The sequence below is a fragment of the Hydra vulgaris genome, chromosome 12, assembly GCF_038396675.1.
Source record: "Hydra vulgaris chromosome 12, alternate assembly HydraT2T_AEP".
NCBI lineage: Eukaryota > Metazoa > Cnidaria > Hydrozoa > Anthoathecata > Hydridae > Hydra > Hydra vulgaris.
In genome coordinates this window covers 2,524,689-2,542,624 of record NC_088931.1, presented here as the reverse complement: position 1 = coordinate 2,542,624, position 17,936 = coordinate 2,524,689, and the positions used below count along the sequence as shown (strand labels likewise).

The following is a 17,936-nucleotide window of genomic DNA, read 5'->3' as shown; positions in this document are numbered from 1 at the left end:
GTTACTGGGAACATGTTTTGAGGCGAGCAATAGCGGTTATTTGCACTATAGCCGAGCGTGGTCAGGCTTTCAGAGGAACAAATTTGGATCTTTACAAACTGGAAATTATTTAGGGCTGCTAGAGTTGGTTAGTCAGTTTGATCCATTTTTAGTATCACACATTGCGAAGTATGGAAATTCTGGAAAGGGAAATACTTCTTATTTATCCAAAGCTATATGTGAAAAACTGATTGAAATTATGTCCAAAAAAGTCCGTGAAGTAATTGTAGATGAAGTAAAGGCTTCCGGTTATTTCAGTTATTGGAGTTTCAAAATCACAATGGTGAAGGTATGGCTAAGCAAGTGCTGCAGTACTTACGTGAAGTTTGCAATATTGATTTTTCGAAATGCAGAGGTCAAGCCTACAGTAATGTAGCTAATATGTCCGGGTGCTACAAGGGCATGCAAAAAAAAATTCTAGAGGAAAATGAGTTTGCTATATACATACCCTGTGCTGTCCATTCACTAAATCTTGTAGGCAGAAGTGCCGTTGACTCCTGTTTAGAGGCAGTAAACTTCTTCCATACAGTGCAGCTGATCTATACTTTTTTCTCAGCTTCAACCAACAGATGGAAGATTCTGGAAGGCTGGTAAAGTCTCTTTCCGATACCAGATGGGATGCACATGCTGTTGCAACTGAAACTATCCTAAAGTCTCATCCTCAGATTTTAAAAGCATTCGAATGTATACAAGAAGATCAGTCACAGAAAGGAGACACCAGAAGAGAAGCAGAAAACATTGCAAAGAAGATGCAAGAATTAGAATTTGCTTTCATGCTTGTTTTTTGGAAAGAGATATTACAGCATTTTCACAGGGTTAGTCAGGCTCTCCAAAAAGAGCATGTGAACTTAAAAACGTGTACTGATTTGTATTCTTCACTAGCAGATCACTTGCATAAATCTAGGAATGAATTTGAAAGATTTGAAGAAGCTGCAAAAATAATGACACCAGGTGTAGATTATAAGTCAACTTTGACCCGTAATCGTAATCGAAAGACAGTGTTCAATGATGGTGATGCCCCTGAAGTATCTCTGAATGCCAGAGACAAGTTTCTTATATCTGCATTCTACGCCATTGTTGACAAACTTGAGGCAGAAATGATTAGACGAGGACAAGTATATAATGATGTAACAGTTCGCTTTTCTTGTTTGGTCGATGGATCATTATCACAAACATCTCAGTGTTGTAAAGAACTAATAAATGCTTATCCTAAAGATCTAAACAATAATTTATATACTGAACTACAACAGTTTCATTCATATATTCGACACAAGTTTCCAGCTGCATCAAAATCGGAAAACAACACGTTCAATCATGGAGAATTATACCAAGTAATAATTAGAGACAATATTGAGTGTGCCTTTCCAAATGTTGAAATCGCCTTCCGCATATTTTTAACATTAATGGTTTTTAACTGTTCAACTAAGTGTTCTTTTTCTCAGCTGAAACGTACAAAAAATCCAAATAGATCAACAATGAAACAAGAAAGGCTCGATCCCTTATCTCTGCTTATGATTGAGGCAGATATGTTGCGCAAAATTAACTTTGACGATATACTCAAAGACTTTGGTAGATGCAAATCTAGAAAAAAAAAACTTTAAAATGTAAATGACAATATCTTTTTGATTTTTTATCTAATAAAAAAATACAGTTTGTCTATTATTATTTCAAAATTTATTAACTATTAATTTTAATACAGAAATACTTTATTGTAGGTTTTATATGAGTGATAGTAGTACAAACTACAAACATATTTGTTAACAACTGTTTTCTTTGCATAATATTAAACATACCAGCGGTCACAGTCAGCAAAAAACCAGGGGCCCCGGGCAGAAAGAGGCACCGATGTGGGTTTGTGCCTTGGGCACTAAAAAGGCCTAATCCGGCCCTGGTACTTGGTTTGCTCAAATCTCTCTGACCAGGTCTATGAGCTCTTTCAATCCTAATATTTGTTAACCCCAAATGCTCTTCAAAAACTTTACTGACTTTTAATTCACTGTCAATCCACGTTTCACCTTCGTTTTCTTTTAACCCGTCAACCCTTAAATTGTTTCTGCGAGATCTATCCTCCATCTCTCTTAGTTTACTTTTTATTTTAAGATAGTCGGAATTATGATTTTGCTTTTCGATGTGAGATGTTTGTTTTTTTCCTGAGAAGTAATAGCTGTCTTAATTTTTTCTTCAAAAAGGTGTTCGTATAAATTTAAGCTGCTTTTGATTTCTTCTACGTCTTTTTCTATTATCTTTATTTGTTATGCATGATGATTAACCTTTAGATGTACTTTATCTAACCTATAGTATATAATTTTCGTGTTTGCGCTTAATATGTTTAATACGTTTTTTTCCTGTTGCTTCATCATTTCGTCTATTTCGTTCTTAAATTCTTTAAACAGTTTTTGTACCGTTTTTTTTTACTTGATCCATTGCAATAGCCATAATTAACCAATATGTCTTTATTTAAAAATATATATTTATGTATATTTGTTTATTTAAATAATTGCAAACAATTTAAAAAACAAATCTTTTTTTTTAAATTTTCAAAAGGCTATATGTGTTGGGTTAATAAACAGTAACGAGTAATTTTAAAAATTTGCAGATAGTTCTAGAAGCTTTAGAAGGTTTCTAGAATTTTAGTATGCATGATTAGGAGGGGTGTGTTGGAAATTGGCTTATAAAAGTCAATAAAATTTCTACATTATAACTTCTGCATATCACGAAATACAAATAACAATAAAGATCATATACTTCTCTGTCCGCTCTATAAGTTTCTATGAGTTACACGTGCGACTGTTGGCTCAAATTTATATTGTATTAGTCTTTTCATCCTCACATATTCAATCGCATTCGATTCCTTGTGTCGGTATATATGCAATTGAATCTTGGTTTTGTTTTTTGTTAAACCACACTAGAAAAGACCGGTAACTTGGGCAAAGACAACCTCCAAAATCAGTTCTGAAACTCAACCTACACATTGAAAAGATGTTGCTTTCAGTTTGATTGGACGTTTACTGGGACTTGCTTCTGGCTAACTCTACAACTACAGCAGCAACATACTGAGTTCAACTCGACAAGCATAAATTAGAAAATTTAAAGAATTCCCAGAGCACAATTAAGTTTAATTTTGACATAATAACGCCTTACATTGAAAAAATGACACAACAGAACTTTTTGGAGCATGGCTGGAAAGTGTTGACTTTTTTGCTTCACTTACCTAACCACTTTGTTTGCCCAGCTAAGCGCCAATAGACTGTTATTTGTTTAAACCACTAAGCTTGTGCAATGAAAAATTTGAAAATGAGGAGACGTCTAACAGCACCTTAATCAGTTCTTTAATTTAAAACTAAAAGAACTCTATTCTAACGGCATTCACTCTTTATATTTACTATTTTTTGTAATCTGTTAATAGATAACTACAAAATCCGAATAATTTATTTTTACATTAATTTACAAGACCTTTAAAATAAAAGTTTTGTTTTACCTTATATTCTTTAGATTAGTGATCGACCGAAACAGAAAAAAAGCTGAAACCAAAAGAAAGCGAATTTCGGGTACTCAAACTTGATCCCGAAAACGAAACCGAAATTTCGGCAAATATTTTATCGAAACCGATACCGAAATTTTGGCTCGTCAATATTTATTTTAATAGCAAAATTTGTTTAAAAATGTAATTTTACATGTTTTTGTTTTTTTATCTCGTATTATCTTAAAATTAATTACACGTGTATCCCAAATTGAGATTTAATGCATAAGTCGGCGATATAAGTTAATAGCGAAATTTAACAACTGGCAAATTTTCTCCGCAAAACAAGATTTTTTCGAGGTATTTTGTGAAAATTTCTCATATTTTTGTAAAAATTCTAAAAATATTTTGTGAAAATTTTAAAAAAATAGCTGTTTTTCTAAATAAGATAAGTATCGGTTTTCGGTATTATGTTTTTAACCGAAATTTCGGTTTTTACCGAATTTATAAAAAGTACCAAAACCAAAATTTCGGTATTGGTTCAAATTGAAATTTTGGCCGAAACCGATACCGAAACAGGTTTCGCTTGATCACTACCCTAGATTACATGCCCAATGTACATGGCTGAGGTACAACACATATGCTGTACCTTGAACAGCTACATTTACTTGTAGTTTCAAAATATATGCTTTTAATTTTAAATAATAAAAAATATTTTATTTTTTGATAATGCTAAGATGCTACAAAGTAAAGGTAAGAATAAATTAGTTTTACACAATATTAGACGATATTAGGGACTGCAATAAAATTTGTCAAGGAAAAAAGTAAAAACTTTTTAGTGCTGTTTTAGTGCACCCAAAACTACCCTAAGTTGCTATTACAACCAATGTATTATGAAAAGATTCTTTTTTATAAACAAAGAAGCATGGTAGCCAATGTATTATGAAAAGATTCTTTTTTATAAACAAAGAAGCATGGTAACCAATGTATTATGAAAAGATTCTTTTTTATAAACAAAGAAGCATGGTAACATGCTAGTTGTAGTAGCACATGGTAACATGCTAGTTGTAGTAGCACCATATGTAAATGCTGTAAATCTGTCGGGGTGGTCTAATTAAACAACATTTGTAATCTTAATAAAGCACTTTTCATAAATTATATTGATCTTTTAAGGATTACCTCACCAATGTGCAACATAATAACCACAAAAGTCTGTATTGCAATACATTTAGCAAAGAAGAATGATGTCATCATGGTGAAGCGTCATTTAAATGCCAGTTACAATGACTACTAGAAAAATTAATTTTAGGTCTACTTAAAACTTACTTCAACCAGGTAGCAAAAGATGACGTCTAAAAAAGTTGGGAAACCGCAAACTATTCATAATATAGCTGCACTAGGTAATTTCGAGGTATTTCTATTTTACCAGGTTCCAAATAAAATATTTTAAATTTTTTTTAGCGAATTTGCTCAAAATAGCTCTTTTTAAAATATTTTCCGCTCTTAAAAATTTAAAAAGTTTAAATTTTTGAATATTTGAAATGTTGTTAAAAGCGTTTGTATTTGTTTGTTTTGCTCAATAAGGAAAAAGTTATAATATCCCATACTTTCTTATATTTGAGTTTCTAACTTATATTAAACATTTGAAACTATGGACATGTCAAAAAGTTACTTATTATGAAACTATCTTGGTTTTTGAAACTTTTTTCTACTATTTTATGTGAATAATTTGATTATAAATCAACTTTATATAATTTGTTTAAAAATTCTCTCTTATTGCAAATCGAAAGTTTTTTTCTAATTATAATCTATGCATAAACTATAACTTAATGAAAAAATTAAGGTAACACAACTAAAAATGTAACATAGACAAAAAATGGTAACACAACTATATCTAAGAAATTTTGTAACAATGTTTATACTTTAAGTCTGTTTAGAATAGAACACGGGTAATAGATTTGGGGTCCTAATATCAATGAAATACCCTATGAAAATCCTTTTAGGTGGTAATTGTGTATACTAATTGTAGCACAAAATGAGTAATCCTGCATTAAAATCCAACGGACTTATTTGGTATTTAAGTTTTTAATTAAAAGTGTTCCTTTCATATACGCTATAGATAACTTTTATGTCCAAAATATTTGTTATCGTAAAATTTTTATAAGACATGATCTGTAAAAATAAAGACTTTTTATTTTTATTCATTTATTTTCTACAAGACTTCACTTACGAGATAAATAATAGTTTTCTTTCTGATAATTGATTAGAATACTCTTCAAGGAAAGACACATGAGAAAGCAAATGTTTCAAACTTTTTTTTCTGAAATAATTTATGTAAAAAATCTTTCTAGTGCAGAGTTTAGATTTTCTTGCTATTATACACATTTTAGGAGATGCTTGGCATAATCAGGGTGGGAAGAATTGCGTTTCTACCTATCCCAATGAACCTTGAAGTTTGAGTGCAAAGCTTCTGTTGCCTGCTCACTGAAGAGGTCCAATCCCATTTTTTTCGTCTTGATGAACTGAGGCACATGGAAAAACACTGCATGTGTTTAAGGGGTAACTGAAATCGGAAGTTTAATGTAGCTCTGTTGGAATTGAGCAATCTTGGATTCGTAGTCAGGCCAAATTCTGGCCAAAGCAAGAAGTCACAACATCCTTGAATAGCGTGTTTGAATAAAGCCATGAGCGTGAGCAAAGTTTTCATTTTCTGAATGCAGTTGGAGTTTGCTCACACCTCTCAAGAGCTTCATTCAGTCATTCCCATTGAAATGACCACCATGGAAAAGCTGGATGGGAATGTGAAGTGATAAGGGCTATTCCATGACTTTGGGCCAAAGATCAGAAAGAGTTTTGATCAAGTGATTTACCACACCAAGTAGCAAATGAAGAAATGGGTGGGATAGCCTCAAGGACGAACTTTTCATCTGGAAAATTGAGTATTGGCAATTGAACAACATTTTTGAAGTCCTTTGATTTTCTAAAATCTCATCCTGCTCTGATGAATTCGGAAAGTTGTTTTCTGATCTCACCAAAAGTTCTGAGATGGCCACAGTTTTGGAGATTTGGTGATAAGGCATCACACCAACAACTTGGAGGCTTGCTGCTGTGAGACTGTATTCCACATAAAATGTTTGCTAGCTTGAGGTTGCAATAAATGATGAGAGAATCTTTCTGACATTATTCTTGAACTTGAATGAGATTCAAAATAGCCTTCACATTATGGTAGCTTTCTGAAGTGTATTTTGCAAGTGCAATCAGTATTTGTTGCTTTACATTTGTTGCTTTGGTTGAAGGTTGAGACATCAGTTTGATAGTTTTTTGAACTGGGCTGTTTGGTGGCGTTTCATCCTCCTCCAAAACAATGTGAGTGAAGATTACTTTCAGAAAGGAGCCTCCTCCATCAATTCCCAACTTCAAAATGGCAGATTCTCTTAATTTTCGAGCTGATTTAAAGGCTTCACTGAGACTGCTAAGACTTTGGCAATGAACCACCTGGCATGATTCCTTATTTTCTGCCAGAGGTATGCTGCTGACAATAAACTGATCATGAAGCTTTTGGTCAGCTTGAGCAAACTTTAGCGGGAAACTTGGCTCCACCAATCTTAAAGGACTAACTTGATTCAGGGTTGAGCCAAGTTTTCGCATTTCATTGTTGGACAGTCCAGTATTCTATTGTATTTGAACCATATTTTCCGTTGTAAGAGGTTCTTTAAAGATTTGCTGAGCTGATGATACCTAAACAAAAAAAATAGAAAGTTCAAAATCAATCAAGTGATTAAATTAGATAAAGATTGGAGAATATAATTTAGAACAAAATATAATAAGAATATTTTTTAAGTAAATTAAATTAGAATCATTTAAGAATATTGAAGAAGCATTTTTAATTTACTTCAATTTTGCCTCTCCCTATTTAACCCTATTAAAATATTGGATTGACGAGTTCAAACGTTTTTTTAAATTAAATTAACAATATAAAATTAGTACAGCATGCCTCTTCTCAAAGACAACATCTTTCCACTTGGTTGACTAAGCCTGATGGTTCCATTTGGAGAGGCTCTTTTGAAAGCCAAAACTGCTGATGCAACTTGCTCTGCTCCTACGGGATCTGCAGCTGCAAATTTCCTCAGATTTTTATGGCGAGTTCCTAAAGTGCAGTTGTGAGGAAGCCCACGCCCAATAATTGACCAGCACTTTGTACAACGTTTTTCAGCACTTTGAGAAGCCTGCTGTGGGAGTTTAGGCTCTGAGTCTTAAAATTTACTGAATGGATGCTTTTCTTCTCCCTTGAGCTTGGCAATTTGGCAGAGTAAACACTTACAAACATTAGAAAAACGAGTTGCAGGTTTGATTAAAATTGTCTCAATGTGGTAAAGTTTTGACACAACGGTTGTTTTCCCATTACAAAGCTTTCCAATCTGAGATCGGCATGAGATACAAGTTGCCAAAGGCACTCTCTCATCATTGAAATTGAGATCTTTCTGGATTTGTTGAAGGATTTTTGATTTGTAGTTTTCAATCAGCTCTTGGTCACCTTTTTCCATGCAAATGACACAAACAGATTTTTTGTATTCTTCATGGGTCTTTGCAAACGTTGGCATCTTCAAAATTAACAAATATATTCACAAAAGCTTTGTTTACAATTTTCTTTGTTTTGTACAACTTCATCTTCCGGAAAAAACTCTGGATACGGACGCAAGGTTCAAGCTTTCAAAAATGCTCTTGAATCAATGTAATAAATCAAATTTTGAAAATATTTATAAAAATAAGAAAACTTAAATATTTGATTGGCAACATTTCTTACTTTATTAATTTTTTTCACAGAGCATGTTTACTGTATGAAATTAGCAAAGTCTGAATATAGATCATTTAGTTTATAAATACTTAGAGATACAAATTTCCATTTGGATGTTAATGAGGGTTTCAAAACACCTCAATATGAACTCCCATAGACATGTACTATTACCAACTAAAAGGATTTTCATAGGGTTTTTCATTGATATTAAGACCCCAAATCTACAAGCCGTGAGAATAGTATAGAAACTTTTATGACATTCAAGTCTGCAAAATAAAATATTTTTACTCGGAATTTACATTTTTTCTCGGTTGTTTTTTTTAATTCTATTTATGTTTTTTCAAACGGCTACATTTATATGATAAATATTAAAACAAAAGACGATATTTTAGAGCCTTAAAAATAATATTCTGAAATATTTTTCAAAATAAAAAAGTATGAAAGCGCTAATCTAAACAATGAAAAAGATACATGCAATAAAATTAAAAATTTTTTAAAACGATTATTATTTTGGAAAAAACCATTTTAATTGTTCACATAAATAAAAAAAAACCATTTTAATTGTTCGCATAAATAAGTTCACTTCACTTCATTATTTTCATAATCATATTGGCTATCATTGTTTTTAAACAGATATAGAATACTTTGTTGAAGATTTTCTAATATAAAATTTTGTTGATTGAAATGAGCCTTTTTGTAAGGAAAACAAAATTAAAAAAAAAACAACTAAAGATTGCATAACAGAGATGGCGTGAACTCCAGAAAACATAATTATGAAAACAATTGTAACGATTAAACGTAAAATGAAAAAAGGTTGTTTATTGTGTTCCTGAAATAGCAAACTATTGGATATAATTTTGCCCTGCATTCTCAAAACCAATCAGTAAAAAATAATGTTAATCATAATATTTAACAAATTGTATTCACTTGAAGCTCTAACAAATACTTTTATAACTGAAATTTTGGCTAGTATCAATAGTACACTGCACTTGTATGGCTATTGATTGTAACATCACCTCTGTTACTACAATAACAGAGGTGGTGTTACAATCTGGGTAAATGGCAAACTAAAATCGTTTAAAGTAAATAAGCATCAGTTAAATTGTAAAGCTGTCTAACAAGTTTAGTAACATGTACATACTGTAACATTAAAAGCAGACAAAATTTTGCTTGGGTGTATTTATAGAGCACCTCCTAAACACAACGATGACACACCTTAAATAGATCACGCGCTTAAACCTTGAGCAAGCAATGTTTGCATCGTTAGTTTTGGCATCTGATGAAGTCAAAATAAATATTTAGTATTATTTTCACAGCCAGAGATTTCAATATTAAAAAGATAATATGGGCAACTTTTTTAGATTTATTTATCTGATAAAGTTGTATTTTTGATAAATTAACTTTATTAGATCATCAGTTTGTGTATATACTTAAAGATCATCATATTTTCCAAAGGGTAAAATTTCAACAGCAAGTATAAAAGTTATGAATATATGAAATATAAATATGAATCTTGATATCAAAAAAGTTAACTGGATATTTTGTTTATTTTTAAGAACACAACACAATGTTACAAAAATTTTCTTAATAAGTACAATTATTTATGCAATAAATGAATACTTATCGTAAAAAACCAGATCCCGAATTATGCCATTTCTTGATAAATATAGCAGGTTCTCGTATAAATCATGTTCTCGTATATCTATATAATAGAATAACACTAAGCAATGCATCAGAAACTTTGAAAATAAAATAGTTTACAACAATTCAAGTTTGCTTTGCTTTTAGTTACATAAAATCAAAGCAAAAAAAGAAAAAGCAAATCAGAGCTATGAATGATTTCAATAGTGATACTATTACTTGAGGTCCCGAGCTAAGTAATATTCTAAACATATAAGTTAAATCTGTTCTAGTTAACAAAGATCTTTTTTCTCCAACACCGAAATTTGGTGATCAAACTACAATTTTAGTTGATTCATTTAACTAATATTTCAGATGCTCAAGTTCATTTAGAAAAAGTAATTGCAAATCTTGGCAAACTTGTACAAAATAAAGTTCCAGGTGAAAATGATGAGCACCCATCCATTTTGCAAAACAAAATTTTGCTAGAAAAAAATCATGCGTCATTAACTTTTTGAAATTCATGGATATTATTTCTACATCTTTGACACATAAACAATGAGCCGATATAATCTTTTTGACTTTTCTAAGGCTTTTGACACTGTTCTGTGCTGCGAATTATATTTAGGCATAAGAAAAAATATTTTCTTATGCCTAAACTTGAAGTATTTTGTATCACTGGAAAACTGCTTTACTGGATCGGTGACTTTCTAACTAATAGAAAGCAGAGTGTTATTCTTGGCGAGTCCAAGTGGGCTGACGTAACTAGTGCTGTAGAGGGCACAATTTTAAAATTTTTTCAATTCGGTCCGTCCAGACCATTTAGGAAAGAATGAGGAGGTGGAGGGGTTTGATATGGTTGATCCAAACTATATGGTAAAGTAGGGGGAAATGGTTTTTAGGTTATTTAAATAATTTTTTTAGAATATTAGCCTTTCACTATTTTAATCTATTTAAATATGAAATTACGTTATATATCCTTATCCCAATACTCCAATTTTTTTTGTTTTTTGCACCACACAAACAAAAGTTTTTATCACATTTAAACAGTCTTACTAATTTACTTCCATTTTCCATATATAAGTTTACAGAAAAATTATTTTCAAATTATCTAAAATGCCCACAAATGGATCTGCCCTTGGCCACAGTGTAGTCTTTTACGAATACTTTTGTTTATTATTTATATAAACGAATTGTCATCAGTTTCAATTACTTCCCTTGTAAATTGTATGCTGATGGTTGCAAAATCATTGCTCATACTAATGATGCTTCAGCTTCAAACAAACTACAGCTAGATTTAAATATATCAAAGAGTTTCCAACTCAAGTCTGTAATAGTTATTCAAAATTAGCACAAAACGCATGTAACGTATTCGGCTACAAGGTTCTAAAAGATTCGGTTATAAATAATTTGCAGTATTAAAAGATGATGTTGAATGTAAATAAACAAAACCTTTTAACAATAAATTGCTTAAAATTGCATAAAAGATTTTTTGCAACGTCAATTCTTAAAAAAGAGATTTTTTTTAAAACAATTTTACATTTACAACTTTGCATTTACCTTGAAGAGAGTAAATGTTTTTAAAACGAAACATTTACTCTAAACTACCAAGTAAGTTGTAAGTAAACAGAAAATGGAGATAAACAAAAATAATAAAGAAAAAGAAGAATAACAAAAATAATTAAGATGACTTTAAAAACTGTATTTTGTATTAACCAGGAAAACATAAAAATCGTTCCAAAACGCTAAAGTTCGTGAAAGTAAAAGAATAAATTTCGGAACTAAATTGGAATATCTTCCAACCAAATCAAATCCTAAATGTAAATTTTGATTATCGTATACAAAGTGAAAAGTTCCATTATTCAACAATTTTACTGTCAATTTTATACAATTTTATATTAAAGTCTAAAAGTTTCTATAACTCTAGAAGCAGTACTGGTGATCTAAAAAGTTTTATCGTTGGAAGAAATAATTCTCGTCAAGAAACAAATTTGCCTTTAATAAAAAAAAAACATTTTTACATTTTGGCACTACAACTACAAAAAAAACCAAAAGGCGTAAGGATATACTTTGATTTGAACTTTTTGTTGTTGGCGTTCGCAATTATATCAATCAAGATGATACTTAAGATAATACTTTATATAAAAACAGAAATTAGCATCACACCCATATCAGTTACTTTAAACAAAGAAAACACAATGATATAAATTTTTACCAAATCCATTATTAATTAATTTATTAATGCTAATGCTAATTCCAAATATGTAAAAATAATTTTTGGATTATTGACCGCTTTAAAGTTCTAACTTTTTCATCGCCAACCGGCACTGAGCGCCCATACATTGTTAGTACCTCACAAAACATTTTATGAGAATTTGTTAGCGTGCTTCTCTCACAACCAAGATAAAATAGTGGGTTACCTATATTGTAGACAGAGAAATACGTCATAAATAGGAACCTTAAACACGAAGGTATACGTTTCCGCATACGCCTGTTATCAACTACGTATTGAAAGTTTACGCTCAAGACTAAAGTAATTTGTTTTTAAAACACCTTTAGCTACTCTAATTACGTAACTAATACGCATTTAGCCTTCATCAAGGCTGATGGAATGAAAATCTACTCGGCGAAGCCTGCAGAACATTCGTGGAAATAACATAAAGAATTTGAAATTTACTATTGCTTGTGAAATGATCTATGTTATTTATTTATTTATTTATTCTCTCAAGCATGAGCCTACACAATGACGACTGTTTATACTTAGCTTAAAGAAAACATTTTGTTAATCCACAACGGAGTTAAATACCCATCTTTGCCTATTGCATATTTGGTACAGAAGAAATAAGACAATAATAAGATAAAAGAACTTTTTGAAAAAATTAATTATTCTAAATTCAAATCGAATGTTTGTGGTGATTTCAGAAAAACTTAAAAGAGTAATGAAAACATTTTGTGATGTCATGAACTACTAAAAAAATACAAGAAGTCTGTTTATAAAAACTGCAAACTGTAATTTGCTTAGCTTTAAAAAGTTTAAGAAATTGGGTTATATCCCATGTTGTATATCCATAAAGGTTCTGGTTTTCTTGGTCTGGGTTTCTATGGTAAAAATTCGTCTCATATTTTCAAAGCTATCTGTGGCAAAAATTAAAGGTTGGTATATTTGTTGGACCCTAATAAAAGCTATGTTGAAGTCAGAGTAATTGTAAAGGCTATAATGGAAATTCGTTATAAAATACGAAATCAAGCGTTATGTTTTTTAAAAGTATAACGGTTTTTTTCTTACAGTGTTGATTAAAATTTGATCATTATAAAAAAATAGGATTTTTTGGCAGTTATTAGCTATTGGTACTTTCAAAAATTTATACTCTATTTGAAAAATCTTTAAAAACAACTGGGATTCAAGTGATTATTGAATCAAATTTGAAATTCGTTGGTGAATATAAATTAAGTTTAAGACTGTAAAAAAAAAATAATAAATTTGACTCATTGCCCTCCTATTTGGGGCTGGGGGGCTAACGTTTTAGTGTTTTTGTTGTTCCCAGTTTCCAATCACCGCAATTTTTTACATTGCATCCTCATTCCTCATATATATAAACATACTTAAATATGGAGTTTTCTTCATATTTCAAAGTTGCTTAACTCAAATATCAAAAAAGTTTGTCTATGGTCTTGCTATTACATTAAAACCTTTTCTAATACTCTAGTTGTAAACTTTATATAGAGATCTCAAAATAAACAACCATAGAAACTTGACTTGAAAAGTTTACGTTTAAAGACTTGAAAAGTTTACGTTTTTGAGCTTAGTTATTTATTTTTTTGGATTACTGTTAAAATTTCTTTTTATATTTCACTAAAATCAAAATAAATATATATATATATTTTTTTTAAGTTTAAAGGATGGAAAATTGACGATAAAGTGGTTATAAACCTCGAGCATATGATGCTGCGTACACAACGGTGGTTGAAAAGAAGTATAGTGGCACTGCATAATGGTCTAATGGCTAAGATCAAAGTCAACGGGCATACGTTATCACAAAATTTCATTCGTCGCAGCATTGTCGTAAAAACAAAAAAGAAGATCTAACAATTGATGACGAGTACGATTCGACACTATTTAAACCTTCCGAAACGAACTTAAAAGACATGATTTTAATTTGCATCATTAATCAGCTAATTATTGACCAAAGTCACACCTTACATTTTTATTGTTGCGTTTTATATAATAATCATTAATTGTTGACAAGAATTGCACATTTTTAAATGATATGTACAGCGGCATTTTAAGGTTAAAATGAAGAGGAACGAATCCTTAAAAAAGCCGTCCGCTTTCAAAAAATAGATATGTCGACAGTATTGGGATAGTTGTTTGCAGTAAATACCTGAGTTTTATTGGAGTTAAAACTTGTTGTTCTTAATCTGTTACAGAAGTGATCTCAGTTTCAAGATTGGCTGCCTGTTCTGAGGGGTTTAAAAGAGAAGACTTTGTGTCAAGACAAAAATAATCACGTAAGCATGCGTAGTTTTCCTTCGGAAAAATTGAAACTTATTCTACGCATGCCCACGTGATTATTTTTCTCTTTACTTTCCCTCTCCCGTAAAAAGTTGAGTCAGCAAAGGGAACCAATTAAAATGTAAGGTTGTTAGAAAATTCATTATAGATAAGAAACAAAACAGGACCAAGGGTATAACCTTGAGGAACCCCAGATGTTATTGGAAAAAAAGAAGAGTGTTGATCTTCGAGGATGGCATTTATAAATTAGTTAGAAAGAAACAATTTGATAATCTCAAAAATTTACCCAGATACACCATAAAAAACAAGCTTATGAAGATGACCAGCATGCCAAGCTTTGTCTAAAGCTTTAAATAAGTCAATAGCAATAGCCCTAGACTCTCCACCCATTTAATGCACAATAAAATTTTTCAGTCACAGCAGTAAGCGAATCAACCGTAGAGCAAGAGGATTAAAAACTCTATTGATTATCTGACAGTAAGTTGTTTGACTCAAGATGCGGTGTGAGAAATTTGTTGATTGAAGACTCAAAGATTTTGCTAATAACAGAAAGAAGACTGATCGGGTGATAATTGGAGAGGTTAGAATGTTTAGGATTTTTTTGAAAATTGGAACAACAGACACCATTTTCCAGCAGTGAGGAAAACAAGAATCAGTCAATCACTTATTAAAAAGTATAGAGAGAATTGAAGAGAGTTCTGAAGAACAATTATATAAGACTATGACAAGAATGTTGTCTGGACCACAAGCCGTAGAAAAATTTTAATTGAGAAATAATTGAATGATTTAAATGTGTAACAATGAGTTAATGGAATGGCAGGAAGGGTATGACCATAAGATTTAAGATTCAAATTAGAAAATAAGTTCTTTCTTTTTTTGTCCCATGAATTAGAGATGGAATGTTAGACTAAGCTTTAGTAATAAACAGTTTGATAATAAACCTAATTTCTGAAATAAAATACAAGATTTAGTGAACTGGAAATAGTGGAGCTTAGCAACAGACAGCATTTTTTTTTGCATCGATTTCGTACAATAATAAATAGGCATTTGTTCTCAAGAAAGTTATTCTTTTGAAAAAGATGAAAAAAGTGATTACGATTAGATCTAGCAGCTGCACAAGAGGGTGAAAACTATGGAGTAGAATGAGGCTAGACTTGGAACAGACTAGAAGGAATAAAAGCTTCCATTTCTTCCGGAATCCTGGAGGTTATGCAGGAGGCGCATTTATCATCTGAAAAAACATCAGCCCAAGAACCATCAGTAAGAAAATCACGAAAAGAATCCCAGTCAGTTTTAATGAAGTAATAAGTAGTGCAATGGTAGAGTCCAAAGAAATGAAAGATTTATAGATATCCTTGCATGGTTAGAACCACCTAAGGGGAAAAAAAGGAGAAACTAAACATAAACTAGGCTCAGAGACAAGACGTAAACCAAGAAATGAAGGTAAGTGTTTAGGAAAACGAGTCACAAAGTTAATATTCTGAGTAAGAGATTGAGAAATGCAGAAGTTAGGAGCTTTATTGCCAGCAGAGTCAGTGGTTTTAGAGCCAAGTCATTCAGTGTAATGAGCATCAAAGTCTCTAATAGCAACCATATTGGAAGAGGGGTAAAGAGAAAGGGCATGATCAATCTGATCAGAAATTTCATCTAAAAGAGTGCCGTCTTGGGAAGAAGAATAACAAAAAGAAAGTTGATAGAGTGAAGAGGTGCTAAGCTAATAATATATATAGTGAATAATTTATGTTAGTGGAAATATCGCAAGAGGTTATCCTGCACTTAAGCGGCGTAAAAACGGTTTAAAGCGATCGTTAAAGCCATAGATATATAAACTACTGGATACGGCATAAGCATGCCTGACCATATAATTTTGGAAAATATTTTGAAGCCGAGCTATCGTTAAAAAAGTGATGTAGAGTGAGGAAAAACAATTTTTTACAAATTCGTAAATAGTCGTTTAATAAAAGTAATATGAAATATAATACATGTATTATGAAGCTACTGTTACAAAAAGTTTATTAAAAGTAATATGTATTAATAAGTTTCAAGAGAATTTTTTTAATGAGCTTGTATAATTTTAATTATGAGGCTCATGAATTGAGGCTTTAAACAATTTATCAGCAGCACTTGAGTCAAGACACCTGAGGATTTGATAATAAACAGTTATTAGAGTGAAGTTGTTCTAGCAAATAAAATATACAGTCTACATTTTAACTTTATACTTTTATTGAATATTAACTTGGTTTCAAAAAAATGTTGTTTTCTGAAGACTAACTAATCATTTTTATTTACATCTATGTCTATGTATATTATATTTATCATAATATATAGGGTAGATTAGGGTAATATGAGCACCTTGGTAATATGAGCATACTTAAAGATTTCTTAGATGTAAGCAGTGAAGTTAAAGCTGCTATGTATTTTTCGAATCAACTTTATGTGGTGATTACAGGAATCAGTACAATTAGCGTAAATCTATATGCAGTAATTAGCAGGTATCATCTAAGTAAAACGCTGTTAAATTTTTTGCGTTTTTAAAAGAATATCATCACGCATGAATAAATCTGTGGCGCGAAATTTTGGTGCTAAAATAATGAAATTGATTTTTTCATAAAGAAAAATATGTTAGCTAAAAATCCAATGCTTTTTGGCTTGAAAATCAATGCATAGAACTAGTTAGTTTTAAATTTATTTAAAGATGCCATTTTTGTGTAATATGAGCATGCTCAAATTACCCAGTGATTTTCATTGAAATTACCTAATTTAAAGTCCTAAAAAGCAGTGGTTTTAATTGATTTTTTGAATAAAAATAAAATAAAGTAAAACTTTTTATAATTTAACAATACTAAATATTTTTCTGTAATTTAAATTCAAAAAAATTGAATTTTTATCGTTCAAAGGTTTAAGTTGATAAAATTAAAAAAATAACGAACTTTTTTTTTTTTTTTTTTTTGCGGAAAACATAGTAGTATTGTTTCAACAAAAAGTGGCTTAAAATATGGTCTTTTAATGATAAGTTTTGTTAATAACGTATCATTATATTCCAAAAATTAGTTCTAATTGTCAGGTTGGTATTTTTTTTACAAAATTAATGTTTTTTTGTGAGCTAATTTAAAGTGCTCATATTACCAAGTGGTCTGGGTAATATGAGCATTTTTGTGACTTTTTTAAAACCTCTGTGTTTTTAAGAAAAAATTTCGGATGCCCAAATGTCTAGGTGGATTATGAGAAGGGATCCCTTAATATTGTTTATTCGCAAAAATTTTGGATCCAGCCTAATTATTTTTGAAATTATTCCAATTTTTGCTTAAGGTGCTCATATTACCCTAATCTACCCTACCTATATTTATGTATAAAATACATGTTTCGAATATCGCGTATTGACAAAGTACTTATTTTGTTGGATCAAGGTTGTTTTTTTTCAGTGTTTTTTTTAAAATAAAAATACTATATGTTATTTTATAATATATATATATATATATATATATATATATATATATATATATATATAT

At 30.7% G+C, this 17,936-nt stretch overlaps 1 protein-coding gene across 1 annotated transcript; it reads left to right on the top strand.

Moving 5' to 3' along the window:
- Nucleotides 1–476: 476 nt before the first annotated feature.
- On the top strand, nt 477–16,302 carry LOC136087768 (uncharacterized). The gene is made up of 2 exons (XM_065811234.1): nt 477–4,899; nt 13,807–16,302. Exon 1 carries the CDS (start codon nt 609–611, stop codon nt 1,638–1,640), a length of 1,032 nt encoding a protein of 343 aa, XP_065667306.1. The 5' UTR covers nt 477–608; the 3' UTR covers nt 1,641–4,899; nt 13,807–16,302.
- The last annotated feature ends 1,634 nt before the right edge of the window (nt 16,303–17,936 follow it).

Coding starts and splice junctions, on each gene's coding strand:
- LOC136087768 (XM_065811234.1), top strand. CDS start 609: ATGGAAGATTCTGGAAGGCTGGTAAAGTCTCTTTCCGATACCAGATGG.